The sequence below is a fragment of the Ixodes scapularis genome, unplaced genomic scaffold, assembly GCF_016920785.2.
Source record: "Ixodes scapularis isolate PalLabHiFi unplaced genomic scaffold, ASM1692078v2 PGA_scaffold2__306_contigs__length_199485367, whole genome shotgun sequence".
Lineage (NCBI taxonomy): Eukaryota > Metazoa > Arthropoda > Arachnida > Ixodida > Ixodidae > Ixodes > Ixodes scapularis.
This window is the reverse complement of record NW_024609857.1, coordinates 54391550-54415456: the sequence shown is the minus strand read 5'-3', so window position 1 is coordinate 54415456 and position 23907 is coordinate 54391550. Positions and strand designations below refer to the sequence as shown.

At 46.0% G+C, this 23907-nt stretch overlaps 1 protein-coding gene across 1 annotated transcript in view; it reads right to left on the bottom strand.

The window, feature by feature from the left end:
• Positions 1-3785: 3785 nt before the first annotated feature.
• LOC121836486 overlaps positions 3786-23907 on the bottom strand; it is a 41715-nt gene continuing 21593 nt past the window's right edge. The window contains exons 3-4 of the mRNA XM_042291396.1: positions 5738-6647; positions 3786-3905 (exon numbers count right to left, since the gene is read on the bottom strand). Of these exons, the coding sequence (XP_042147330.1) occupies positions 3786-3905; positions 5738-6647 (1030 nt within the window). The remainder of the gene's footprint in view (positions 3906-5737; positions 6648-23907) is intronic.

Here is a 23907-nt window from a genome sequence, read left to right as displayed (position 1 = left end):
CTTTTTATTTTTACGTTCACGTGCCATTTTCTTAGTTATATAATATTTTCCCAGAAGTCTGACAACTATAGTCTGTTTCATTATAAGCAAGAGCCACATAATTAAAAATGGTGACAAAAAATAAAAAGAAACGCGAACACACATTAAAAATGCGATGTACCGGCGCGTTCAAAATTAGTCGTTAGTTTTTTAGAGAGCAGCAGTTTTGTAGGACGACACTGTTACCCGATGAAGGTTATAAAAAGTGCAGTGCAACTGTTAGTTCGGGGTCTTTAACGTGCATTACGCGTATATGTGATACACGATCGCACGACGGTAGGATGCAGATGGGCGACTGAACCCAGGGTCCCTTGATAAAGGCGTTTTTTACGATACAAGTACCGCCAACCATTATTGTAAAAACGCGCAAGACACGTGCCACGAGCGGGCACTCCGCCGCCATTCGCTTTCAAGGGCCAGTCATTATATACCCGTGCCCACGGTGCCCGTGCCACACGGGCAACTCGAATTCTATTTACAACGAATGACATTTGAAGGATCAGACAATCAGCGCGCGACACTCCGAGTGTGGGGCGTTCCACGCGCGACAGATCGCGAGCCGATTCGTTGATCACATGAATGTCATTCGTTGTAAATGACATTCGAGTTACCCGTGTGGCGCACGTTCCACACGGGCAACTCGAATCTATTAGTGCTGCGTCGCCATTTGTGTCCAAGGGCCGGTCGAGACACGGGCCTCGTGCACTGGCATCTTTGAGGTTATTTGAAAGATCAACGCAAATACATTGAGGGGATTTAGTCCCTACACGCTCTGCAGCGGGAGCTCCGTGCTTTGAACGGAGCTCGCACTCGAGCATTTCTCCACGTGCTCTTATCTGCGGTGCCACAACACATTCGGCCAACGATCCCCACCGCACTTAATAGAGAGTTTTAGTAGATCGTTCCGATACCTCCGATAGCCCCGATAACGATACTATGCATGCGCAAGGGAGGCGCTGGCGGAGTATCGGGATATCGTTATCGAAGTCATGGGAACGATCTACTAGAACTCTCCAATTTATCCCGTGAGCTAGACCAAATGAGCTACATTTAGAGTATCGGCAATTCTTCCCCCGATATTGTTTTGGGCGCCGCCATGTTGGTGGTTAGTAACAAATCAAATGCAACTGCAGGTCGTCATGATTCAAAAGTGCGACTTCCTCAGCAATAGTTTCGATGTCAGGAAGCTCACGTAATATTGCTTTGCTTTGTCGCCAACTGTTTGAACATTTGTGGAGGACGGAAAAGCGTTTCCTGTGATTTCAGATAAAGCTTCAGATAACTGACAACCATCATTTTAAGCATCTATATCTGTATGAAACGTAGCTTATTTAGTGGGTCTAAAGTCAAATTTGGGGGTTTTACGTGCCAAACCTACGGCGGGCATCTGGCACCACCCAGCGGAGGACTGAGGATTAATTTCGACCACCTGCGGATCTTCTGTCGTGCAACCGAAAGCTCGGTTACACGGCGCCTTCTCCGCAATAAGCCTCCGTCATATTGCGGGCACCTCGGTCGGGATTCGAACCCGCCACCTGGGGATCCGTAGGCCGGCGCTCTCGCCTCGGAGCCACCTAGGCGGCTATTTAGTGGGTCTAGTTTAGCCCGACCGCATAGGCACATAAAGAGAACGAACAGCTTAACTTCGCGCTCTTGGCGCTGCTTCAGTGGCGTCATCAGCCATTTGCGTTGGTTGCGCTCCGAACTAAGGTAAAGCAAAGCAAATATTCAGATCTTAGGGTTTCACAAGCCAAACCAACAAAAAGCACTTAGCACGCCAAAATAAAAAAATAATTATTGCGGGTTTATTTTGACTTACCATAGATCTTTTGACGTGCAACCGAAATCTCACATTGGCCTCCGTCGGATTGCGGGTACCTCGGCCGATATTTAAACCCGACAAATATAGATTCATGGGCCAGCCCGTTGGCTGAGAGGAACTGAGACGTTTTAATGTCATTGCCACTTCAGAGCCACCGAAGTGGTTTTTGAAACAAAATTTAGTCGAACCATTCCGACAAGCATAGTTTGATATCGGAAATTATTTATGCAAGTGATAAAAACATTAAAATGTTTCGCATACGTGGCGGAATCTGAAATGGCAGAATGCATTTCATGGCGCCCATTTCATTTGGATCGCGTCGGGCAGGTGTACCGACGCACAGTAAAACGCGCGAAAAAGTAGCTGTGGCGCACCAGCAGCCTCGCGCTTGTTCTCACATCTCTGGCTCGCTCACTGCGGGCATCCAGACATCTGACACCTTGACATCTGGCGCTTTTTCTGTCTTTCACGTGGCGTTCCAAGCGGCACACGACAGAAAATGCACATCAAGCTGTTCTTGAACACGTGTCGCCATCTGTAGTTTATATTCAGAAACTGCAACTCGCCTTAACTGAATGGGAAAAGTTTGAGGTCTTATAACATTCTTAACGTGTAATATATCAATATGGAAGTTCAGGAAAATGCAATATCGAAGGATGCTTCATAATTTAATGTCTCGTTATTTTGATCAGTTGACGTGATTCCGTTTTTATAGCGCCATAAAAAATTACAATTTTAAATTTTATTTTTTATTTTAAAGTATACATTATCTGTACAGTTCGTTGCTTACTTTTTTATTTTGTTACATCTAACCGAACGCTTACGTAAAATATCGTGGACGATGGGACGTTATAACTCGAGAAATACTTTTTTCAATATTAGAGACTGTGGTCTATTAAAAGGCAAATAATTAACTAACAACTAAAAATAATCGTAATATCAAGACATTAAAGCATTTTTGAAAAACTGCTCTTTAATTTGACACTAACTTTGTAATTGTAAGATACATAGAACTAAAGTTATAAGCCGTAGGAAAAGCACCAAAACGTCATGCACGGTGGGGTTGCACCTTAACTCTTCGTAGTTGTCCGTGTGTGCAATTCAGATCACGTGTTTTCCTGGCACTTGGCTTTTGTAATACGGTTAAAAAACAGGATGCGTCATTATCGCAGGTCATGTGTCCATGGTCGCGTGACGTTGCTCGTCTTGCTATCACGTGATTTCGCGCGCGCGCGATTCAAACGATGCTCGCGATCTCGTAGCCTCGTGGCGCCCCCTTAGCTGTTGCAAATGGGGTCTTTGACCCGCTGAATTTCGGCTTCATGTGATGGTCCCAAATAGAAGCGGCTGGGTCCCGCAAAATTGAGGTGAAATGTAAAATTTTGAAGCTCGCGGACCGTGATTGATGTTGATCCTGCGTAAAGCTTTAAAGTGGCCCTGTTAAAATTCGGGGGCAAGCTCGTAAAACTTTGCAAAGACCCAGCGTATTTTGGGAATAGGCGCCATCTAGTGTTCAATGTGTGAAGTGGTCCTCGTCAAAATTGGGTGCCATCTGGTGGTAAAAGCTTCAACCCGCTATAAATTTTGGGCGTCATGTGAAGGTCCCAGTTAGCACCAGCTTGGTGCCGCTAAATTGGGGGTGATGTCACGCTCACGAACCGTGCTAAGCTGAAAAAAAGCGTAAAGTTTTGTGAAGTGGCACTGACATATTTGGGGGGCTGGCCCCAGCGCGTAAAACTCTGAAGTGGCCCTGATAAAATTTCGGGCCCAGCGCGTAAAACTTTACACAGTCCCAGCCAATTGTGTTGTATCCAACACCTAGCGTTAAAACTTTGAACTGGTCAAAGATTATTTTAAAATTCAATGAAATGAAGATAGCATTTCCTCTTCTCGATTTTGCGCGAACACAGTTTACATCTGGGATTTAGGCGTACGAGTTGTCAGCTCCGTTCATAGATGGTGTGATGTTTTGTTGCTGAGCGTCTTCATTGCTAGGGCATGAGTGACATCTGGCGGCGTGGGTGTGACCTTGTGACATCTTTTGCTGAAAAGTTAAATTGCTCGTGTTGCTAAGGCGTGCTCATCCGTGTTTTCGCGCGCGCGCAATTCAAGTCCGGGCTTTGTGAGTTGCCGATTCCGTTTGTAGATGGCGCGCATCTGAATCCCTTGGCTGGCGTGAACCATTATCACGCGAAATGTCGCCCTAATTTTAGCGCCAGTTTGGTAGATGGCGTCAACTCTATCGCGCGCGCGCGATATCTCTCGCTAATTTTATCGTCATCTGCAGCTGCTGAACGGAGCAGTGTGGGAAAATGGAACGGAGCGTGACCGCATCCATACGCTAAAAATGAGACAGAAAAAAAAATTAAGTGCTGTACCTGTATTTAGAAGTGTGGATGTCTTTAGAGCTTATGAGAATAAAAAAAAATGAAACACCATATCTGTCCCATTTTTAGTGTATGGATGCGGCCACGCTCCGTTCCATTTTCCCACACTGCTCCGTTCAGCAGCTGCAGATGACGATAAAATTAGCGAGAGATATCGCGCGCGCGCGATAGAGTTGACGCCATCCAAGGTATATGTACATGGGTAGCGAAGCTTCCATAGAAGCCCACATGTCGAAAAAATGGCGGCCCATGGAGCTGCTTTAGCGCCATCTATGAGTCGTGGGGACACTTCCGGCGGAACAAAAAATCAACAGGAAATGACGACACTTCCGGAAAAAAACGTGACGTCATGCGTGCGTGCGGTTTGGCGCGAAAATTAAACAAAACTAATTTTAGAGATCACAGGTAAATGAACGACATATACACTAAAAAGTCTCAAACATAGCCCCGTGTTTGAGCTTTGTTTGATATTTTTAGTGTATATGTCGTTCTTTTTACCTGCAGTCTCGGGTTTTTTTTTTGTTTTTTTTTGGTGTGTACACCTTGTGTTTACTCTATACTGGAATACTGGATCGTTTACACCCTTATTCGCCCTTGCTCTTATATTTTGTTCGAAATGTTTGTTTTTTCTGCAGCCGACTTTGTTAGCCGACCTGCTCTGAGAGTAGTTTCATTTCGTCACAACCATCGTGTCTTTGCACTGTGGTCAAACTCCAGCCGCAGTGTTTTGCTTTTTGTTCCTTCAGGATCCCTGGGAAATATGTGAGAAACCTTAAACCAAATTATGTAATGTCACAAAAAAGAGTGAATCAAATTGCTGGAGTGTGTTGGGCGTATAAAATACACAACAGTAACTGTAATGCAAGTCCAACGTCGCTTTAACAGTCGCGTTTTATTTGTTTTATTCACTTACAATCATTCACTCAGATTACTCACTAGAATTATACAACTATTTCAACTATTTTCAAAAGGTCATGGTCGAAGAAAATTAGTAGATCGGTACATAAGGCACACTGTTATAACATAAGACATTGTACAATCGGCTGGATGTTGTGAGGACATTGACAGTTGATAGGCAGCCACTAATAACTCGGAGGTTCCACAGTGTTCCGACGACAAATGAGGCCACCACTGTAATACACAGAAAAGCTACACTTTTCTACACATTTCTTGGGCAAGGTACCATAATGCTGAAAATATCTTAACTTGCATCTGCTGGTGCTGCTACACTGCAACGCATCGACTGTTTGGTGCAGGTCAAGGAAGCCAAGTGGAGTAAACCCTCTTGGAGCCCTGTGGTATGCTGCACTTCATAAGCCAGTTTGCTTCACAGATTTAAACTCTATATATGTGAATAAGTTAGAAGACTACATTACTCCTCAAGCACCCGAAGAAAATGAAAGGCTCGAATATAACATACCTGCACTGCTTTTAAAGTACTCTGGGTGGTCTCACATACGTAGTCTGCGCACTTGCTGCCTAGCTTTACACTTTGCAACTGCATCAAATAGTCAGCATTTTTTTTCCGCGCGAACCAGCGCAGAATGATTCTGGCAATCAGAGAAAACAAATTATCATAAACACTTTCGTCACATACAGTCAGAGACTTTGAAATCTTCTGGTTAAAAAGGACACAAAGAGTGCGCCCTACGTTCTCCTTTGAAATTAGGTTGTTGATACATGTCTCGAAGACTTCCTCACAAGCTTCAACAAATAATATGAAAGAAGCAGAAGGAACTGAGAGGATTCCAAAGTGGGAGTCGGCCGTTCTTTTCACACTCAAATACAAGAGCACTTGATTTCCCTCAGAAAAACACGGCTTTTCTGCCCTCAACTGATATTTCTGGGATGTTCCTACACAGGAATGAACCTTGAGGAATGTCGATGCCAGCCACCCAGCAAAATAAACCATGTTGTTCTCTCCTATTGCCAAAGGGTAGTTTGAAGGCGAATCGTCTGCCGTGGTAAGAAAAACTGTGCTTCCTAATGCAAGACGAGGAGAAGGTGCCAGAATGCCTGCTGGGAACGTAGCAAGGAGAGACATGTCATCAGCACAGTTTGATTTTTCCGACAGCTTGAATAGGTTGCTAATCAAAAGGTGCCTGAACGCAGCCTGAAATTGACGGAAAGTGGAGTTCGTGTTTGCACCTGATTTTGAACGTATAACAGCAAAAGTGTTTTCAAGGGTGTCCTGGTTCAGATGGCGGTTTAAAAGGTGGGTGAAACCGCAATTAACCGTGAGATGGTTGCTGAGCAGCAGTAGAGACCTAACTGTTGAGCAGAAGCCACGAATGCAGTGCGGCTGCCTTCCACATCCGAGTACTTGCAGGCTCTTAAAAACCAGAATGCACTCTTTCAGAAACTCCTCATGGATAGAGCCGTTACAGATTGCAGAGGCATATGGCGTCTTTGCAGATTTCTGCGAGCTATTTAGGCTGTCAAAGAGACGGTAGATTCTTTCAACGAATCTCGCTGTGTGAACAGCTGTGGCTGGCCATTGCTAAGAAGTAACAAAGGCATACAATGCAGCTGCGCAGTGATTGCTAAACACTTGAGCTGCTAGCTTCACCGACATCTTTGACGAGGAGGTCAAATTAAAATGCTACTCCTTCAGCTTTGGCATAGAACCGATCTCAAGTTTACGGTCCTTTTCATAAGCTTCCTTGATGTAGGAACTTTTCACTATGTAATCACCATTGTTTTATACGTATTTAAATAACATGTTTCTCAGTCACTTCAAAAGGTGCAGAGCATCGAAAAGGAAAAAAAGAGTGGCTTGCCATTGATCTCTACGTAAGGCTTTTCGGCAGTTACGATGCTTGAAAAAGAGACACGTTCTGGCACCGTTCATCGCATACAACAGCTACCGGCTTCAGGCCAGCGTCCACAAGAGCGTTGTAGCACTGGAAAAAGAGATCTTTTAGTACATCTGAAGGTGTGCCTTTGTGAGCGAAAAATAGCGAAGCGGCTGCTTCCACGGTGTTACGACTCCTTTCGCCATGAACATGAGAGCCTTATTTGCCAGTTTTTTGCCTTGCTGTCCACTATGTTCTTTAAGTCTTTTAAACCTGTCAGACGAGGGGTTGCATGAAAGCTCTTTTTTGATGTGCATTTCATCAAAGACTATGCTGCAGCCCCGATCGGCTCGAGGAAAAGAAGCTGCCCGCCTCTTTATCAGCTCGAAAATGCCAGGGTAAAATCCAATCTTTAGTGGCACACGCTGAAGCCATAGCTGCAGTGACCTTACTGATGGCAGCCTGAGCAGTCGCCTGCAATACTTATAGCCTTTGGGGCTATGAAAGTAGAGGCCTAAAGCCAAGGCTTTGTTGTAGCTGCACCATCTCTGGCCAAACCGGCTCACATTGCTCATTCTAAGCTGGGCTTCAACGAGTGCGGCGACACGAGGAGGCACATGAACTCGGACACTCTCAACGACTTCGGCAACAGTCCTCATCTGACGTTGTCGTTGCAGCCTTCTTCGCAGCCTCTTGTTGCGCTCTTGAAGCTGTCGCACCTTGGCTCTCAGGCGTTCACCTTCTTGTTGCCGATGCTGCGGCTTTTGCAGGGTGCTGCAATTTGGGAAATGACCCATATTAGGTCTCCAAGAAAAACTTGCATTCGCCATCAATTTATTAAATGTGTAATCTATTCACGCTCAAGAACATTCCTCAATGATCTGAAGTGTCTTTAAACAAGAACCGCAAGTTTGACAAGCTACACATGCAATTCAAGTTTAGGAAAGCAACAGTACATCTTTATGTTGAACTAGGCGCTTCATGTTGGCCAGAGACCTGATAGTCCAAAAAGACCAGGGCGCACACAGAAACATGCAAGTCAGAATAGGCATCCAAACTGTGAAATGCATTTTCTTAAAGCTTGACCATACCTTACTTATGCCCATGGCATTGTAAGAGTGAAGCTCTCGCACAACAACAGGCGACTAAAGTTTGGCAGATAGGACAAGGGACCATGACAGGCTCAGCATCACACACATATGACCACGGCAGCTTTTCGATAACTTTAGAAAAACACTGTCTTACGTGAGGTTTTGCGGGAAGACTTATGATTCAGTGAAACCGGTTCAGCTGTTTTGATTTGACGGTGTTAACACCTGCGTGTGTAACATTTTTTTTGTCTTTTTGTGTGCTTGACAATGACAATACCGTGAAACAAAAATGTGGTGAACTTTGAACAAACTTCGATTTGAAGCTGCCAGCTTGTCGGTCTGGTGTTATGTGACCCCTTGCGTCATCTGCTCGCAAGATAAAGTTTAGTATCTCCTGGTGTTTTTCGAGCCTTGGCTTTTTATTTTTGCGGCCTGATCTTTTATAACTTCACAAAAAAAAAAAAAAAAAAAACTGCAAAAGAAAAAAGTTCGCATCATAGAAAGCACTCACATTTGTAAGAAGGCTCAGCAGCACAGCCAGAGAGAGAGTCTCTAGGCGACGGTGAAGAAACCAAAATCTCCATGTCAGCCACGTCCCCGCTGGACTCTTGAGCAGGAGCAGCATCTTGACGTAGAGCGTAGCTGTGATAAACCGCAAAAAAAGAAAGAAAGAAAGAAAAGCTTTTGTAAAAACTGCAAGTAAGAAAGCAAGTTCAACAAAGTGGAAAGTTGGACGAGTTGGTCGTTCATTTAAGCTGGCAGAAACAGTGCCTCTCTGTGTACTTTTACTGCGCCTGTCTGTATACTCCTTGTTTCCTGTTTTACGGCAAGTTGCGCTGTTTCTACCCCTTGAGAAAGCAAGCTCACAAAGAAAAGGGAATAAAAAAGATAGAACAAGCAATATTCGGCCACCATTTATTATTGGCCCCTAGTCGACTGTTCTCTAGTAAGGTGCACGAGTATGTGTGGTCCACTGAAGCCACAGAAATCCGCTCTGCAAATTTAATGTGAACTTAGCAAAGGAGAAGAGGACGTCCTCCCTTATTCCCCTATTTAAATGCATAAAAAGTATATTCACCTTCTTTTATGACAGGTTTAATTCAGAAGACTGGTCGTCAGGGTGACTACAGGAACTCCACCAGTCTGAGTGGCCGGAGTATGTGCAGCTCGATGAGGCTGGCGAAATCCTCTGTGCAAATTTAGCGTGAAGTTGGCCATGGAATAGGAGTTGAGTTCCTTCCTATGTGTCTATTCTAACACACGACAAAGGAAATCACCTTGTTCCCACGAAAGTTTCATTTCGGAAGACTGGTCGTCAGGGTGACTACAGAAGCTCCGTGAGTCTGAACTGCCGAAGCATGTGTAGCTAAATGAGGGCGTCACACTCACCTCTGCAAATTTATTCTTCCATGGGCAACTTTATTATGGAAGACTGGGTGTCGGCAAGGCAAAAGATGCTCTGTGACGTTGATTATGTCACCTCAAGTAAAACATGTCATTATAAACGGGCCTGAAATGAACTTCTAGCAGTACCTCTGTCGATGTTCAACCAGCTTTTACCAGCTAATCTCACCTAGTTCTTTCGCAAAATGCTCAAGTCATAAAGACCATGAGGTAATGCAGTGGTGCTGGCAGTTGCTGCCACTTTATGTTAGTTTCAGTGAAAAAGCTCACCATGCAAAACTGCTGAACCTGGAGAGCTTTTGCTGGAAATGTCGCCATGTGTCGTCCCTGCAAATAATATAAACATGTTATGAGCCCACAAAAGCAATATTTCAACCCCATGTGGTAACCATTTTTCTAAGAGCGGGTTAACCATGCTTAGTCACAAAGTGCACGGAAGGTTTATTGGTCTGCTTACTTTTTGTGGGAAGCACACTTGGCAACGCATTGTGACGGAGGTGTCCAGGGCGCAGGAGAGCTGACTCTTCGAAATGTAAGGAGCGAACTACCCTGTCTCGTAGCTGCCATGGAGTCTTCGCCTGTAGACTTCGGTTGTTGCAGAACCAAACCCAGGCTTCGCGCCTGAAGATAAGGCATGGTGCTATGAGGGTGCCATGAATACTTACGAAAAGAAAATGTAGCCAAAATGTCCACAGACCCAAGCAAATCAGTGCAAGGACCTTAACAAATGCATGACATCACTGCTCTCTGTACATCATGAAGAGTAAAAACACGAGTCTTACGCATAGATGCCCTATTATATATCTGCGTTGTACCACTGATAACCACGCCGATGATCACGACACTAGGCTCCTCAGAGCCAGGCCGGTAAAGGTAAATTTTAATATCGTGGGCACTTTTATAATGACGGCACACAACGCTGCGAAGTCAGAGTGATTTTGAACTTAAAACATTCCTAGTATAACATATTACGCCTTCAGGTGTAGTTTCTTGTGCACATCCAGACAACCCTAATAGTTTTAGGTAAAACTAACAAGAGTTAAGAGGAGACCGAACAAGGGGCATACATCACACAGCAGGGTGTACTGACAGTAGCGAAGTCTCACCTTCGAGAGTCGAGGGGAAACCGGTGCAGCGAGATGCCAGCCGTGCGGGTGTTGCTTTCACACATTTCCACGGAGCACCGTTTCTTTGCGTATCGCGCTGTGCTTATCATCGCAAAAGACGTTGAGCCTCTTGGGCGCAGTAGCGTCCAAGATCCAAGCGCACGACAGCCGAGTTCCCGCGTAGGTAACTGGGCTATTCACGCCCGAGCAAACAACAAAACTCCCGAAACGGTGTTAACTGCCGCTAAAACAATTAAAAGCGAAGAGCACGTGGAGGCCCAAACACAAGCAAGCAGACGGACGTCAGCAGACTGCCTTTCCGCGCGCCACGAGGTCTACATAAAACTGCAAATATCGCTATTGCTAGTCGGCCTTTTTGCTAGTGGCGTACAGAGGACGCTAATAAGAAGTATGCATAATATTATCAAAAACAAAGACAGTTTTGAATTTTGTAGCGCGTTAAATATGATTGATATTATCTAATAATTATATTTAGCTTGTTTAAAAATACCAATGATTATACTTCTAGTCACAAACTATTTAATTTTAATAATGTTTGTCCCCACCTCTCCTAGTCGCGCTTCAATCGCATCCTTCACGTGACCCTCCAGGTCGATGTCGCTGGCGATTTGTTTTGAACCGCTTTTTGGCCGAAGCTTCGCTACCTTGCGCCATCTACCAAACTGGCGCTAAAATTAGGGAGACATTTCGCGTGATAATGGTTCACGCCAGCCAAGGGTAGAGTGCCTTCATACACACGCGCGCTTTTGCTTGAGTGGTGACATCTCAGCCATTTTTCCGCCCAATCGTTTTTTTATGCATTTTGAAGTGCGCGCAATCCGGTGTCACTCAGCTCGAGAGCGTAGCTTTGGCTGATGCATAGACGCCATCTTACCGCCCAAGTCACGCACCGAGTGCGCGAGCGCGTCACGCGCTGGCACATTCCGGACAACAATGGATGTCTTCACCCTGAGACAGACAGACATCTAGGCACCCTAGCCAAGGGATTCAGATGCGCGCCATCTACAAACGGAATCGGCAACTCACAAAGCCCGGACTTGAATTGCGCGCGCGCGAAAACACGGATGAGCACGCCTTAGCAACACGAGCAATTTAACTTTTCAGCAAAAGATGTCACAAGGTCACACCCACGCCGCCAGATGTCACTCATGCCCTAACAATGAAGACGCTCAGCAACAAAACCTCACACCATCTATGAACGGAGCTGACAACTCGTACGCCTAAATCCCAGATGTAAACTGTGTTCGCGCAAAATCGAGAAGAGGAAATGCTATCTTCATTTCATTGAATTTTAAAATAATCTTCAACCAGTTCAAAGTTTTAACGCTAGGTGTTGGATACAACACAATTGGCTGGGACTGTGTAAAGTTTTACGCGCTGGGCCCGAAATTTCATCAGGGCCACTTGAGAGTTTTACGCGCTGGTGCCAGCCCCCCAAATATGTCAGTGCCACTTCACAAAACTTTACGCTGTTTTTCAGCTTAGCACGGTTCGTGAGCGTGACATCACCCCCAATTTAGCGGCACCAAGCTGGTGCTAACTGGGACCTTCACAGGACGCCCAAAATTTATAGCGGGTCGAAGCTTTTACCACCAGATGGCACCCAATTTTGACGAGGACCACTTCACACATTGAACACTAGATGGCGCCTATTCCCAAAATACGCTGGGTCTTTGCAAAGTTTTACGAGCTTGCCCCCGAATTTTAACAGGGCCACTTTAAAGCATTACGCAGGATCAACATCAATCACGGTCCGCGAGCTTCAGAATTTTACATTTCACCTCAATTTTGCGGGACCCAGCTGCTTCTATTTGGGACCGTCACATGACGCCGAAATTCAGCGGGTCGAAGACCCCATTTGCAACAGCTAAGGGGGCGCCACGAGGCTACGAGATCGCGAGCATCGTTTGAATCGCGCGCGCGCGAAATCACGTGATAGCAAGACGAGCAACGTCACGCGACCATGGACACATGACCTGCGACAATGACGCATCCTGTTTTTTAACCGTATTACAAAAGCCAAGTGCCAGGAAAACACGTGATCTGAATTGCACACACGGACAACTACAAAGAGTTAAGCCCTCTAGGAAGCAATGTGCTTCTAGCTCGGGGGGTAGAGTGTCGGGCTCCTGTGCACAAGGTAGCGAGGTCTATCCCCAGCCGTCGCAGAGCCTTTTTTAGCGAATAAAAGTCGTTTACCGCGCAGCGATTCAAATAATGTCACATGACCATCATGTGACATTATGCGCCGCGGTCCCATGACCATCATGTGACCGCGGCGCAGCGCCCTCTATCGGATGCAACACCAACCCTGATGACATTACGTGAGCGCCCTCAGTCGGACACAACTCGAATCCCGGGGAAAATCATCACGTGATGGGAGTCGTGGTTACAACATCTCTGTCTTTCCCACGCTTCTGACACTCGCCGCGTACGTGACTGATAACATCCGCGTACCTGGTGATTACCAGGTGTTAACCAGGTGTTGTTAACACCTGGTATTACGTACGAGGCACGTGCGTAATACCAGAGGCACGTGCGTAATACCAGGTGTTGTTAACTCCTGGTATTACGTACGAGGCACGTGCCGCGTACGTCACCAGAGGGCGGGACCTCGATGAGCTCCGATCGGTCAATGGCTAATGCCCTGTGGGCGGGGCCATCGATGTCATTGGTCACTGGGATGGGAGAGAGGGAAAGGGCCCCGCCCTACTGCGCTGTGATTGGTTGGATTGGGCTTGGCCCCGCCCTCCTGGGCGTTTGTTTACCAGTTGGCCAAACTGGTACACCTTCCCTACTACTCACTCCTTTGTCTTGCGGGAGACAGGAAGATGCATTAACCGCAGGCTCAGAGAGCATAATTTAGAGGTTTCCCGTTCGTCAGCTGATTCCTTTCACCCCATAGTCGTTCATGACCGCACATGCACTGACTGTGTTCCCTGCTTCAGGAACACAAAGGAGGGCATCATAACAGATTTGGTAGGAAAATAATCGAGTCACATTTTTGTGTAAAGAGTTTCCAATCACGTCTTTGTTGCGTAGAGTGAAAAAAATTAAGCGCCGTATCTGTATTTAGAAGTGTGGCTGTCTTTAGAGCGTATCGGAATAAAAAAATGAAATACCATATCTTTCTCATTTTAGCGTATGGATGCGGCCACGCTCCGTTCCATTTCCCACACTGCTCCGTTCAGCAGCTGCAGATGACGCTAAATTAGCGAGAGATATCGCGCGCGCGATAGAGTTGACGCCATCTACCAAGCTGGCGCTAAAATTAGGAAGACATTTCGCGTGATAATGGTAAAAGTTCACTCCAGCCAAGGGATTCAGGTGCGCGCCATCTACAAACGCAATCGACAACTCACAAAGCCCGGACTTGAATTGCGCGCGCGCGAAAGTACGGATGAGCACGCCTTAGCGACACGAGCAATTTAACTTTTCAGCAGAAGATGTCGCAAGGTCACACCCACACCGCCAGATGTCACTCATGCCCTAACAACAAAGACGCTTAGTAAGAAAACCGCGCACCATCTATGAACGGAGGTGTCAACTCATACGCCTAAGTCCCAGATTTAAACTGTGTTCGTGCAAAATCGAGAAGAGAAAATGCTATCTTCATCTCATTGAGGTTTAAAATATTCTTCGACCAGTTCAAAGTTTTAACGCTAGGTGTCGGATACACCACAATTGGCTGGGACTGTGCAAAGTTTCACGCGCTGGGCCCGAAATTTAATCAGGGCCACTTCAGAGTTTTACATGCTGGGGCCAGCCCCCCAAATATGGCAGTGCCACTTCAAAACTTTACGCTGTTTCTCAGCTTAGCACGGTTCGTGAGCTTCGAATTTTTTACCGTCACCCCTCAAAATTAAGTGGATATAGCTGACCAGGTGTGCTAAGGACCCGTCATGTCACGCCCAAATTTAGCGGGTCGTAGCTTTTAACACTAGATGTGAGCAATTTTAGCGATGAGCACTTCAAAGTCCTAACACTAAACGACTCCTATACCAAAATTCACTGGGATCCAGCACGGTCTGTGAGCTCTCAAAAGTTTACGCTGAGACCCAATATTTCGCAGGGTCACTTGAATGCTTTACGCTGGACCAAGGTGTAGCACGGTCTGTGAACTTCAATGTTTTACCGTCACCCCAGCCAAAATTTTTTATTTTTTTATTTTTTTTTATTACATGTACCCTCAGGGCCTTTGGCATTGAAGAGGGGAGTGGTTACAAAAATGGTGTTGGAGTAAAAGAAAGCAGTTACTAGAAATACAAAAAAATGGCGTCTATTCATACAATATTAGTTAAGGCGTTCTTGAACAGGTGGAGGTCTTCGATTGAAGCTGTTGGTACGGGAAGGCGATTCCACTCTTCTGATGTGCGTGGGAGAAATGACTGAAAAAAAGCATTAGTCCTGCACGATGGGACACCGACCTTATGGACGTGATCTAATCGAGATGAAACGTATTGGGGAGGTAATATAAGTTCGGTGCGGAGATGGGGGTGATAAAATAACTTGTGAAAGAGGAAAAGACGAAAGTTTTTACGACGAGATGACAAAGACGGTAAGTCAAGGCTGAATTTCATTGTGGTTATGCTCGCAGTTCTGTTATAGTTGGACAAGATAAAGCGAACAGAGTTATTCTGGACCATTTCGAGTGAGTGAATTAGATTTTCATGACAAGGGTCCCAGGCTGAAACGGCATATTCAAGTTTTGGACGAATTAGTGTTTTGTAAAGTAAAAGTTTTAGAGATGAGGGAACTTTTGCAAAATTACGTCGAAGATATCCCAACATACGGTTAGCGTTATTAATTATATATGTTATATGAACTGTCCAAGTGAGATTTGATGTGATGTGAATACCAAGATATTTATAACTAGTCACAGCATCTAGGGGCGAGTTATGAAGATGGTAAACAGGTAGATTATGATTTTTCCTGGACACCCGCATAAATTTACATTTGTTAATGTTCAATTGCATGCACCACGTTTTGCACCAAACAGAAATAGCGTTAAGATCGGACTGGAGCGTGTTAATGTCATTTTCACAAGTTATTTCCCTAAATACAACACAATCATCGGCAAACAAATGAATATGGGAAGAGACACAAGAGGGTAGATCATTAATGTATATAAGAAAAAGAAGAGGTCCGAGCACAGAGCCTTGTGGCACACCGGAGTGAACGCCACTCGGCTGAGAGAGGTGATTATTAGCTACAATGAACTGCGAGCGGTTAACCAGAAAACATTCAAGCCAGATAAAAAGTTTTGGGTCAAGGTTAAGTTGGTGCAATTTATAGAGTAATAGCTTATGGCTTACCTTATCAAAAGCTTTTGAAAAATCTAAAAAGATGCAATCGGCTAATGAGGAATGGTCAAGAATAACATTTAGTTTATGAAGCACTGATACCAATTGTGTTTCACATGAGTAGGTTTTTCGAAAGCCATGTTGTGACGACGTGAAAAACGAATTAGATTCAAGGAAGTTGGCGAGGTTCGAAGATAGTATATGTTCGAAAATTTTACATGGGATGCTGGTTAGTGATATTGGTCGGTAATTAAGTGGAGAATGCTTGTTACCTGATTTATGAAGTGGAATCACCTTCCCGACCGTCCACTCAGCTGGAAGACAACCATTATCGATGGTCTGTTGAAAAATTTTTGACAGGATAACTGAACAATAAACGCTCGTACATTTTAAAAATTTGGGGCTGATAAGGTCACAACCAGGAGCGGAGGAAAGTTTAAGTGATCTAATTATGCTTTCGACACCTAAAGGATCTATGATTATCGGGAACATAGCAGGGTAGTCGTAAGAATAGGTAGTTGGTAGTGAGATGTCGGAAGTTACAGAAAAATTACGCGTAAAAATTTCATTGAAGATAAACGGACATTGATGAGGGGGAATGAGATTCCCTGAACTGTCAACTAATGAAATATTATCATCATCAGCAGGATTTATCACGCGCCAAAATTTTTTAATGTCGGTTACAAGCATGGATGGTAAGGTAGTATTATGGTATTTTTCTCTGGCTGTTTTAATGGCCGCCACGTATTCATCAGAAGCCAGTTTGTAAGCGGCCCAACGAGCATCGTCTGATGATGAATTGGCCGATCTGTACAATCGCTTTTTTCTGTTAGATAGACGTCTGATGTGGGGGTTATACCAGGGAGCATTACTGTTAGAGATGATAGTGCGGGTAGGAATGTACTTATTAGTTAAGTCGTTGATCTTGGCCACGAAGATATCCCAGTTGGATTGCACGCTGCGAATTTCAAAGTCCTTTAAAAATGTTTCGAGGAAGACAGATAGATCACTATTAATAGCCTCAAAATTTGCCTTTTGATAATTACGAATAGTTTTCATTTTTCTTTTAGTCTTAACGCGCTGCAGGTTGACGTGAAATGACAAAAGGGTATGATCACTCAAGCCAGGTAAGTAAGTAATTTCTGAGATGAGATCAGGGCAAGATGTTAGTACAAGGTCTAGTGTATTCGCGACTGATTCGGTTATTCTTGTGGGTTGCTTGACAAGTTGCGTGAATGAAAACAGAGAACATAGATTTAGAAATTCATCTGCTAGAGTGGAAAAAGGTTGCATACAAGGCGATTCGCTGTCCCATGAAATATTAGGAATGTTAAAATCGCCCAGTAAAAATAAAGGTAATGTAGGATGACGAGACACAACTAGGTTAATTACATCATGTAGCTCGTTTACGAAGGTGGAAGAATAATTAGGGGAACGATAGCAAGCACCAACAATAACTCTTTGCCCATTCATTTCAATAATAGCCCATACCATTTCCAAGTTGCTGGGGATATGAATACACTGGGAAGGCAATTCCTTGGAAATGGCCAAAAGAACGCCGCCGCCTCGACGCGTTGTGCGGTCGCAGCGATAGACAGAGAAACAATGTGCTGACTCGAAGATTTCGTGATCGCGAAAATGAGGATGCAACCAGGTTTCAGTTAATGCTATGATATGAGCATTGCAGGTATCTATAGCTGAGGTTAGTGAATCGCGCTTATTAGTTATGCTACGAATGTTACAGAAAAGAACCGATACATCAGATACGTTAAGACCACTGCCCCTCGCGTTTCCCTATCTCTCCTCGTGTGCTGAGGTGCTCGGCTGTGGGTTAACAGGGGCGCGTTGGGGCGCAAGTTCGACTACGCTCTCGGTTGCCATGTCATACACGTATTGCTTTTTGTTTATCACGAGCTTATTGTGGCGCAGTTGGAATGTTGGTGACTGAGGTAGGTTTTTAGCAAACTCGATAAGCTTTCTTCGAGCAATACGCGTGGCGGGCGAGAAATCTTCGCTAACAGTAACGTTTATTTCCCTCAGCTTAGCGCGTGCCGAAAGGATCTTATCTTTTATTTTGTAGCCAGAAAGCTTAACTATGATGGGGCGGCATTTGTTCGGCGTGAGTGGCCCCAGACGATGGGCGCGTTCAATGGAATTTTCAGGCATGGTATCGAGTGCGTTTGTCAAAATACTTTTCACGTGTGCCTCAGACTGCTCCCATGACTCGCGGGAGTCGGGAATGCCATAAAAGAGTAAGTTGTCACGCCGCGACCTGTCCTCCAGTTCGTCAAGGCGGGATTCCATTGAGTCATGCTGAGTGGTTAGCACTTTTACCGAGTCCTGAATTTCGACCAGGTTCGTGTTAAAATTGTCGAGTACCTTTGTTTTTTCTTCAAGGGCGTCTAGCCGTTTTTGAATGTGGCCAATTTTAGTTTCAATATTTTTTTGGCCAGTCTTTATTGATTTTACGTCAGCGACCAGCTCAACTTGACTCTGTGCCGATTGAACAGACCGTGCCTGAAGGTCTTTTAGGAGGTGAAAAAGGACAGCCATCTGTTCGGACGGCTCGTCAGGCAGGGTGTCAACCTCCAGAAGTGTCCCAGAACGAGTATGAGGGCCCGGATTCACTTCGACGTCACCGCAGCGCAATAGCAACCGAAACATCGAATTTCTTAGCACCAGCTGGATCGATATCCAGCTGGTGCTAAGAAAATCTTCAGATGACGCTCAAATTTAGCGGGTCGAAGCTTTTACCACCAGATGTCAGCGCGATTTTAGGGATGAGCACTTCAAAGTTCTAACGCTAGATGGTGTCTATTCAAAAAACAAATCACTGGGTCCAGCGCAGTCTGTGAGCTTCAAGACTTTGGCCCAAAATTACGCAGGTCCACTTCGAAGCTTTACGCTGAACCAAGATTTAACACGGTCCGCCAGATTCAAAGTTTTACCGTGACCTCACCCCCAATTTAGCGACACCCAGCTGGTGCTAATTGGGACCTTCACATGACGCCCAAAATTTATAGCGGGTCGAAGCTTTTACCACCCGATGTCACCCAATTTTGACGAGGACCACTTCACACATTGAACACTAGATGGCGCCTATTCCCGAAATTCGCTGGGTATTTCCAAAGTTTTACGAGCTTGCCCCCAAATTTTAACAGGGCCACTTTAAAGCTTTACGCAGGGTCAACATCTATCACGGTCCGCGAGCTTCAAAATTTTACATTCACCCCAATTTAGCCTGACCCAGCTGCTGCTATTTGGGACCGTCACATGACGCCGAAATTCAGCGGGTCGAAGACCCCATTTGCAACAGCTAAGGGGCCGCCACGAGGCTACGAGTTCGCGAGCATCGTTTGAATCGCGCGCGCACGAAATCACGTGATAGGAAGACGAGCAACGTCACGCGACCATGGACACATGACCTGCGGCAATGACGCATCCTGTTTTTTTAACCGTATTACAAAAGCCAAGTGAGATAAAGAAAAAAACAAAAGCCAAGTGCCAGGAAAACACGTGATCTGATTTGCACACACCGACAACTACGAAGAGTTAAGCCCTCTAGTAAGCTCAGGGGGTAGAGTGTCGGGCTCCGGTGCACAAGGTAGCGAGGTCATGCCCCAGCCGCCGCAGAGCCTTTTTTAGCGAATAAAAGTCGTTTACCGCGCAGCGATTCAAATAATGTCACGTGACCATCATGTGACCGCGGCGCAGCGCCCTCTATCGGATGAAACACGAACCCTGTGTGACATCACGTGAGCGCCCTCTGTCGGACGCAACTCGACCCGGGGAAATCACATGGTTAGAATCACGTGATGGGAGCCGTGCTGATGACATCCCTGATAGTCACGTGACCGTCATGTGACCGCAGCGCAGCGCCCTCTGTCGGATGCAACACCAACCCTGATGACATCACGTGAGCGCCCTCTGTCGGACACAACTCGAACCCGGGGAAAATCACGTGGTTAACATCACGTGATTGGTGACACGCCGTGGTGACAACATCTCTGTCTTTCCCACGCTTCTGACACGCGCTGCGTACGTGATTGATAACATCCGCGTACCTGGTGATTACCAGGTGTGAACCAGGTAATTACCAGGTACGAGGCACGTGCGTAATACCAGAGGCACGTGCGTAAAACCAGGTGTTGTTAACTCCTGGTATGCCGCGTACGTCACCAGAGGGCGGGACCTCGATGAGCTCCGATTGGTCGATGGCCAATGCCCTGTGGGCGGGGCCATCGATGGATGGCCCCGCCCACAGCGCTCACTGGGATGGGAGAGTCACAGTGCAGTAGGGCCCCGCCTACAGCACTGTGATTGGTTGGATTGGGTTTGGCCCCGCCCTCCTGCGCTGTGATTGGTCGGATCGGGTTTGGCCCCGCCCTCCTGGGCGTTTGTTTACCAGTTGGCCTAACTGGTACACCTTTACTACTACTATATAACCGACGCCGCCCTTGATCACGACGTTCTAGACGACTGCCATGAAACAGTTCAGTTTAAATATAAAATATTGATATATCGACAACTTCCTGATTGCTCTTGCAAAACAAACAAAAAAAAACACCTTAAATTAGAGCACATCTTCGTGTCGATACGCAGAAAAAAATAATTATACTACCGCGCGTAAAAAAAAATTACCATTGGTCGATTTTTTGAGGCAGAGGGCAACTCAGAGTATAGATTATTCGACTTGTTAAGTTATGATTCTTATTGTACTTCGCTGGCGCCACCTTCTTTCTATTCGCGATTATGTCATTCCCCTTTCCCTTGGTGTTCGATAGCTGGCGTTTAGTACTTCGTCAGCATATAACCGGTCAGCCTCTCCAAAGTAGCGTCGATAGACCCGGTCGCGTAATCGTTCCTTCTCCTCCCTTCTCGCCTCTCTCTTTAAAACCGTGCAGTACAGCCAAAGCGAAAGGGGAGAGAGCGTGCCCTAATCTTTTCATAAGGAGGCCAAGAAGGAACAGGAGAAAGAGGCTGGGATTCCAGCCTTTTTCTCCTTTCCCTTTTTTCTCTCCTTTTGAACAGATTGGGATACACTCTCTCCCTGTAGCTTTGGCTGTACTGCACGGTTTTAGAATATAGTGTGCATAGATTTCAGAGTATTTCCAAGTGCTCGATTGGGGTCACGTCACGTGGTTTATGGGCCGCGTTTGCAGCACGAGCTGTGAGGAGAAGACGAAAGCGTCTGTCGTCTGCTAGCGTCTGCTTTCCTCCTCACCTGACCACAACGCAGCGCATGCGCACATGTGACCAATCTGCGGAGGTGACGCGTCTATCATTAAATTGCAAACACTCTCCATGGTTACAGTTGCCCCCTCTCTTAAATCTAGGCTCCTTGGTCTCGCTCACCTGCGGCCTTCTTTGGAACGGTCGTCGTCATTAAGAAACCCCAAATGGTGTGTGAAAGGTACACAAAAACGACGCTCGACGAGAACATTACACGCGTGGCATCGGAATATACGAAGAGGTCTCCGGTCCGATGAAAACGTAGATGCGATACTGCTAATGCTGAGAGAATCGACTTTGAAAACAAGCTCCGCGTTGGTGCAGCCATCGTGTGTATGCCATGCGAGTACTATCTTTTTTATCGTGGACCTATTTTCAGCCTTGGGCCCCGTATGGATTTTCTACGTTGCCAGCATTTACTCCTCGTTCCCGTATCGGAAAACATAGCCCCGAATTTGAAGAAGACGGTGCTCTACAAAGTGTCCCAAAATCAATTTACAAGCTTTCTTTTTTTTTTTTTTTTAATTTAACAAATAAATCACGTATAGTCGAACGCTCATTCTCAGCCGAAATGTAGCGCTTGCGGTTCGAACCAGATGCAAAAGTTTCAGAACTAACCGTTATCCTATTCACAATTTATTAGAGATTTTAGGAAATACAGGATGATTCAAGGAGAGGCCAGGCTCTTTAAATCGACCGCAAAATTCGGTTTCTTAACCTACCGCACTACGACTTTGTGCAGCGTTGCCCACAGATGGTGCATTTTTGTTGTGTAAAATTTGCAAAGAGCGAACTTACCTGAGGAAAAAGTAAAGAAAGAAAAAGGCTTAGCTCCTATGGAGACGCAGCGACGCCACCGGTCTTCAAACAACACGGCGCCGTTTCGCACGGGAGACAACAGATGGCGCAACGAACGCCGCAAACGAACGAGCATACGGCGCCTAGAGCCGGCGTCTTTAGCTGACGACCTTTTCGACTCAAAAGCGGCGCGCGTTCCCCAGGCGGCGACAGTTGCAGAAACAAAAGCAGGCGCGGTAGTATGGTGCCTGGAACGCGTCTCCGACTGGTGTGTTTAGCGCCCTATCCCGCCCATACATCAAAAGTGGTCCCAAGGTGGCAACAAATGACGCGACTGTCATGCTCTTGCCTGTCGCGATCCTGGCGGTTGGCCGTAGAAATGCTGGCGAAAAGCTCGAGCGAACGCGAGTGTCGCTGTCGTCACGGCGTCGCTTTAGGCGTCCCAACTTCCGGCTGCTCTAGCTTCCGTGAACTATCACAGTGAAAAGCGACCTGCAACAGAACAGGCGTCTGCCACATACACCACAGCTGTTGGGACGCCGCCAGGGCCGCCACCGGCGACAGCATGACACTTTTATGACGTCATCATGCGGAAATCGAGGGACCACTTTTTTGGCCGCGGTAAACACACCAGTCGGAGACGCGTTCCAGGCACCATAGCGGTAGCAACAAGGGACTGCAGTTTCTTGTCTGCTAAAGATGCCGGCTCTCGGCGTCGAATGCTTGTTCGTTGGCGGCGGTTGGCGTCGCGGCCGCTTGCGCCATCTCTTGTCTCCCGTGCGAAACGGCGCCGTGTTGTTTGAAGACTGGTGGCTTCGCTGCGTTTCCATAAGAGCTAAGCCTTTTTCTTTCTTTACTTTTTCCTCAGGTAGGTTCGCTCTTTGCAAATTCTACAAAAAAAAAAAAAAAAAGCACCATCTGGGGGCAACGCTGCACAAAGTCGTAGTGCGGTAGGTTAAGAAACCGAATTTTGCGGTCGATTTAAAGAGCCTGGCCTCTCCTTGAATCACCCTGTATAGTCAATGAATAAAATGGCGACGAACGGCTGCTCCCGAATACATGGAGCTGAGTGACGCCAGTTACCGAAAACGGGCAAAAACGGGCTCTATTATGCTTCCATCAAAATGTTCAGGAAATCACTTATATAACTTTTAAACAACAGATAACAGTTAGGACTTAAACTTCGGCATCTCATTCGAACCGCTGGTGTTATATTTGGGTGGAGAATGAGCGTTGTATTATGCGTAATCTATTTTTGCAATTAAAAACAAAAAAAAAAGTTTTTTTTTTAGGGGAAAGCGGGGGCATGCTGTATATAGAGGATAGATCAGACCTGAGGGCAAATAAATGTATATAATATTCAAAATTGCAGTTTCATGGCATGGCTAGGGAATTTATTTTGCTTACTTAGCTCATGCGCCAGGAGACGTGTAGACAAGGCACCCTACACTCTAAGAAATGCCTGCGCGTCTACTTACCCGCAAAACACTCAAAGACCCAATCTCTGCGATCTTCAAAATCAGCTCAGCGCATGATGAGCCGGTACATCAGTTTTGACCTAAAAATGAAGTCTGCGCTGTGGCATTACGCAATGCAAAGCGTCATGCTTGTACTGTATTGTACTGTAATAAATAGCCTGGTGCCCCGGCATTTTACGCGAACCGCAGAAGGATTCGAGCATTGTTGGACTCGAATAATGTTCGTAGTGAATTTGCTGATAGGGGAATTGTCGGATGCAGACGGTTCAGACCAATCGCATGGTCCTATAGGACTATGCGATTGGTCTGAGCCATCTGCATCCGACGATTCCCATATCAGCAAAATCATTACGGATATTATTCGAGTCGAACAATGCTCGAATCCTTTTTCGATTCGTGTAAAATGCCGTGGCACACTAGGCTATTTATTA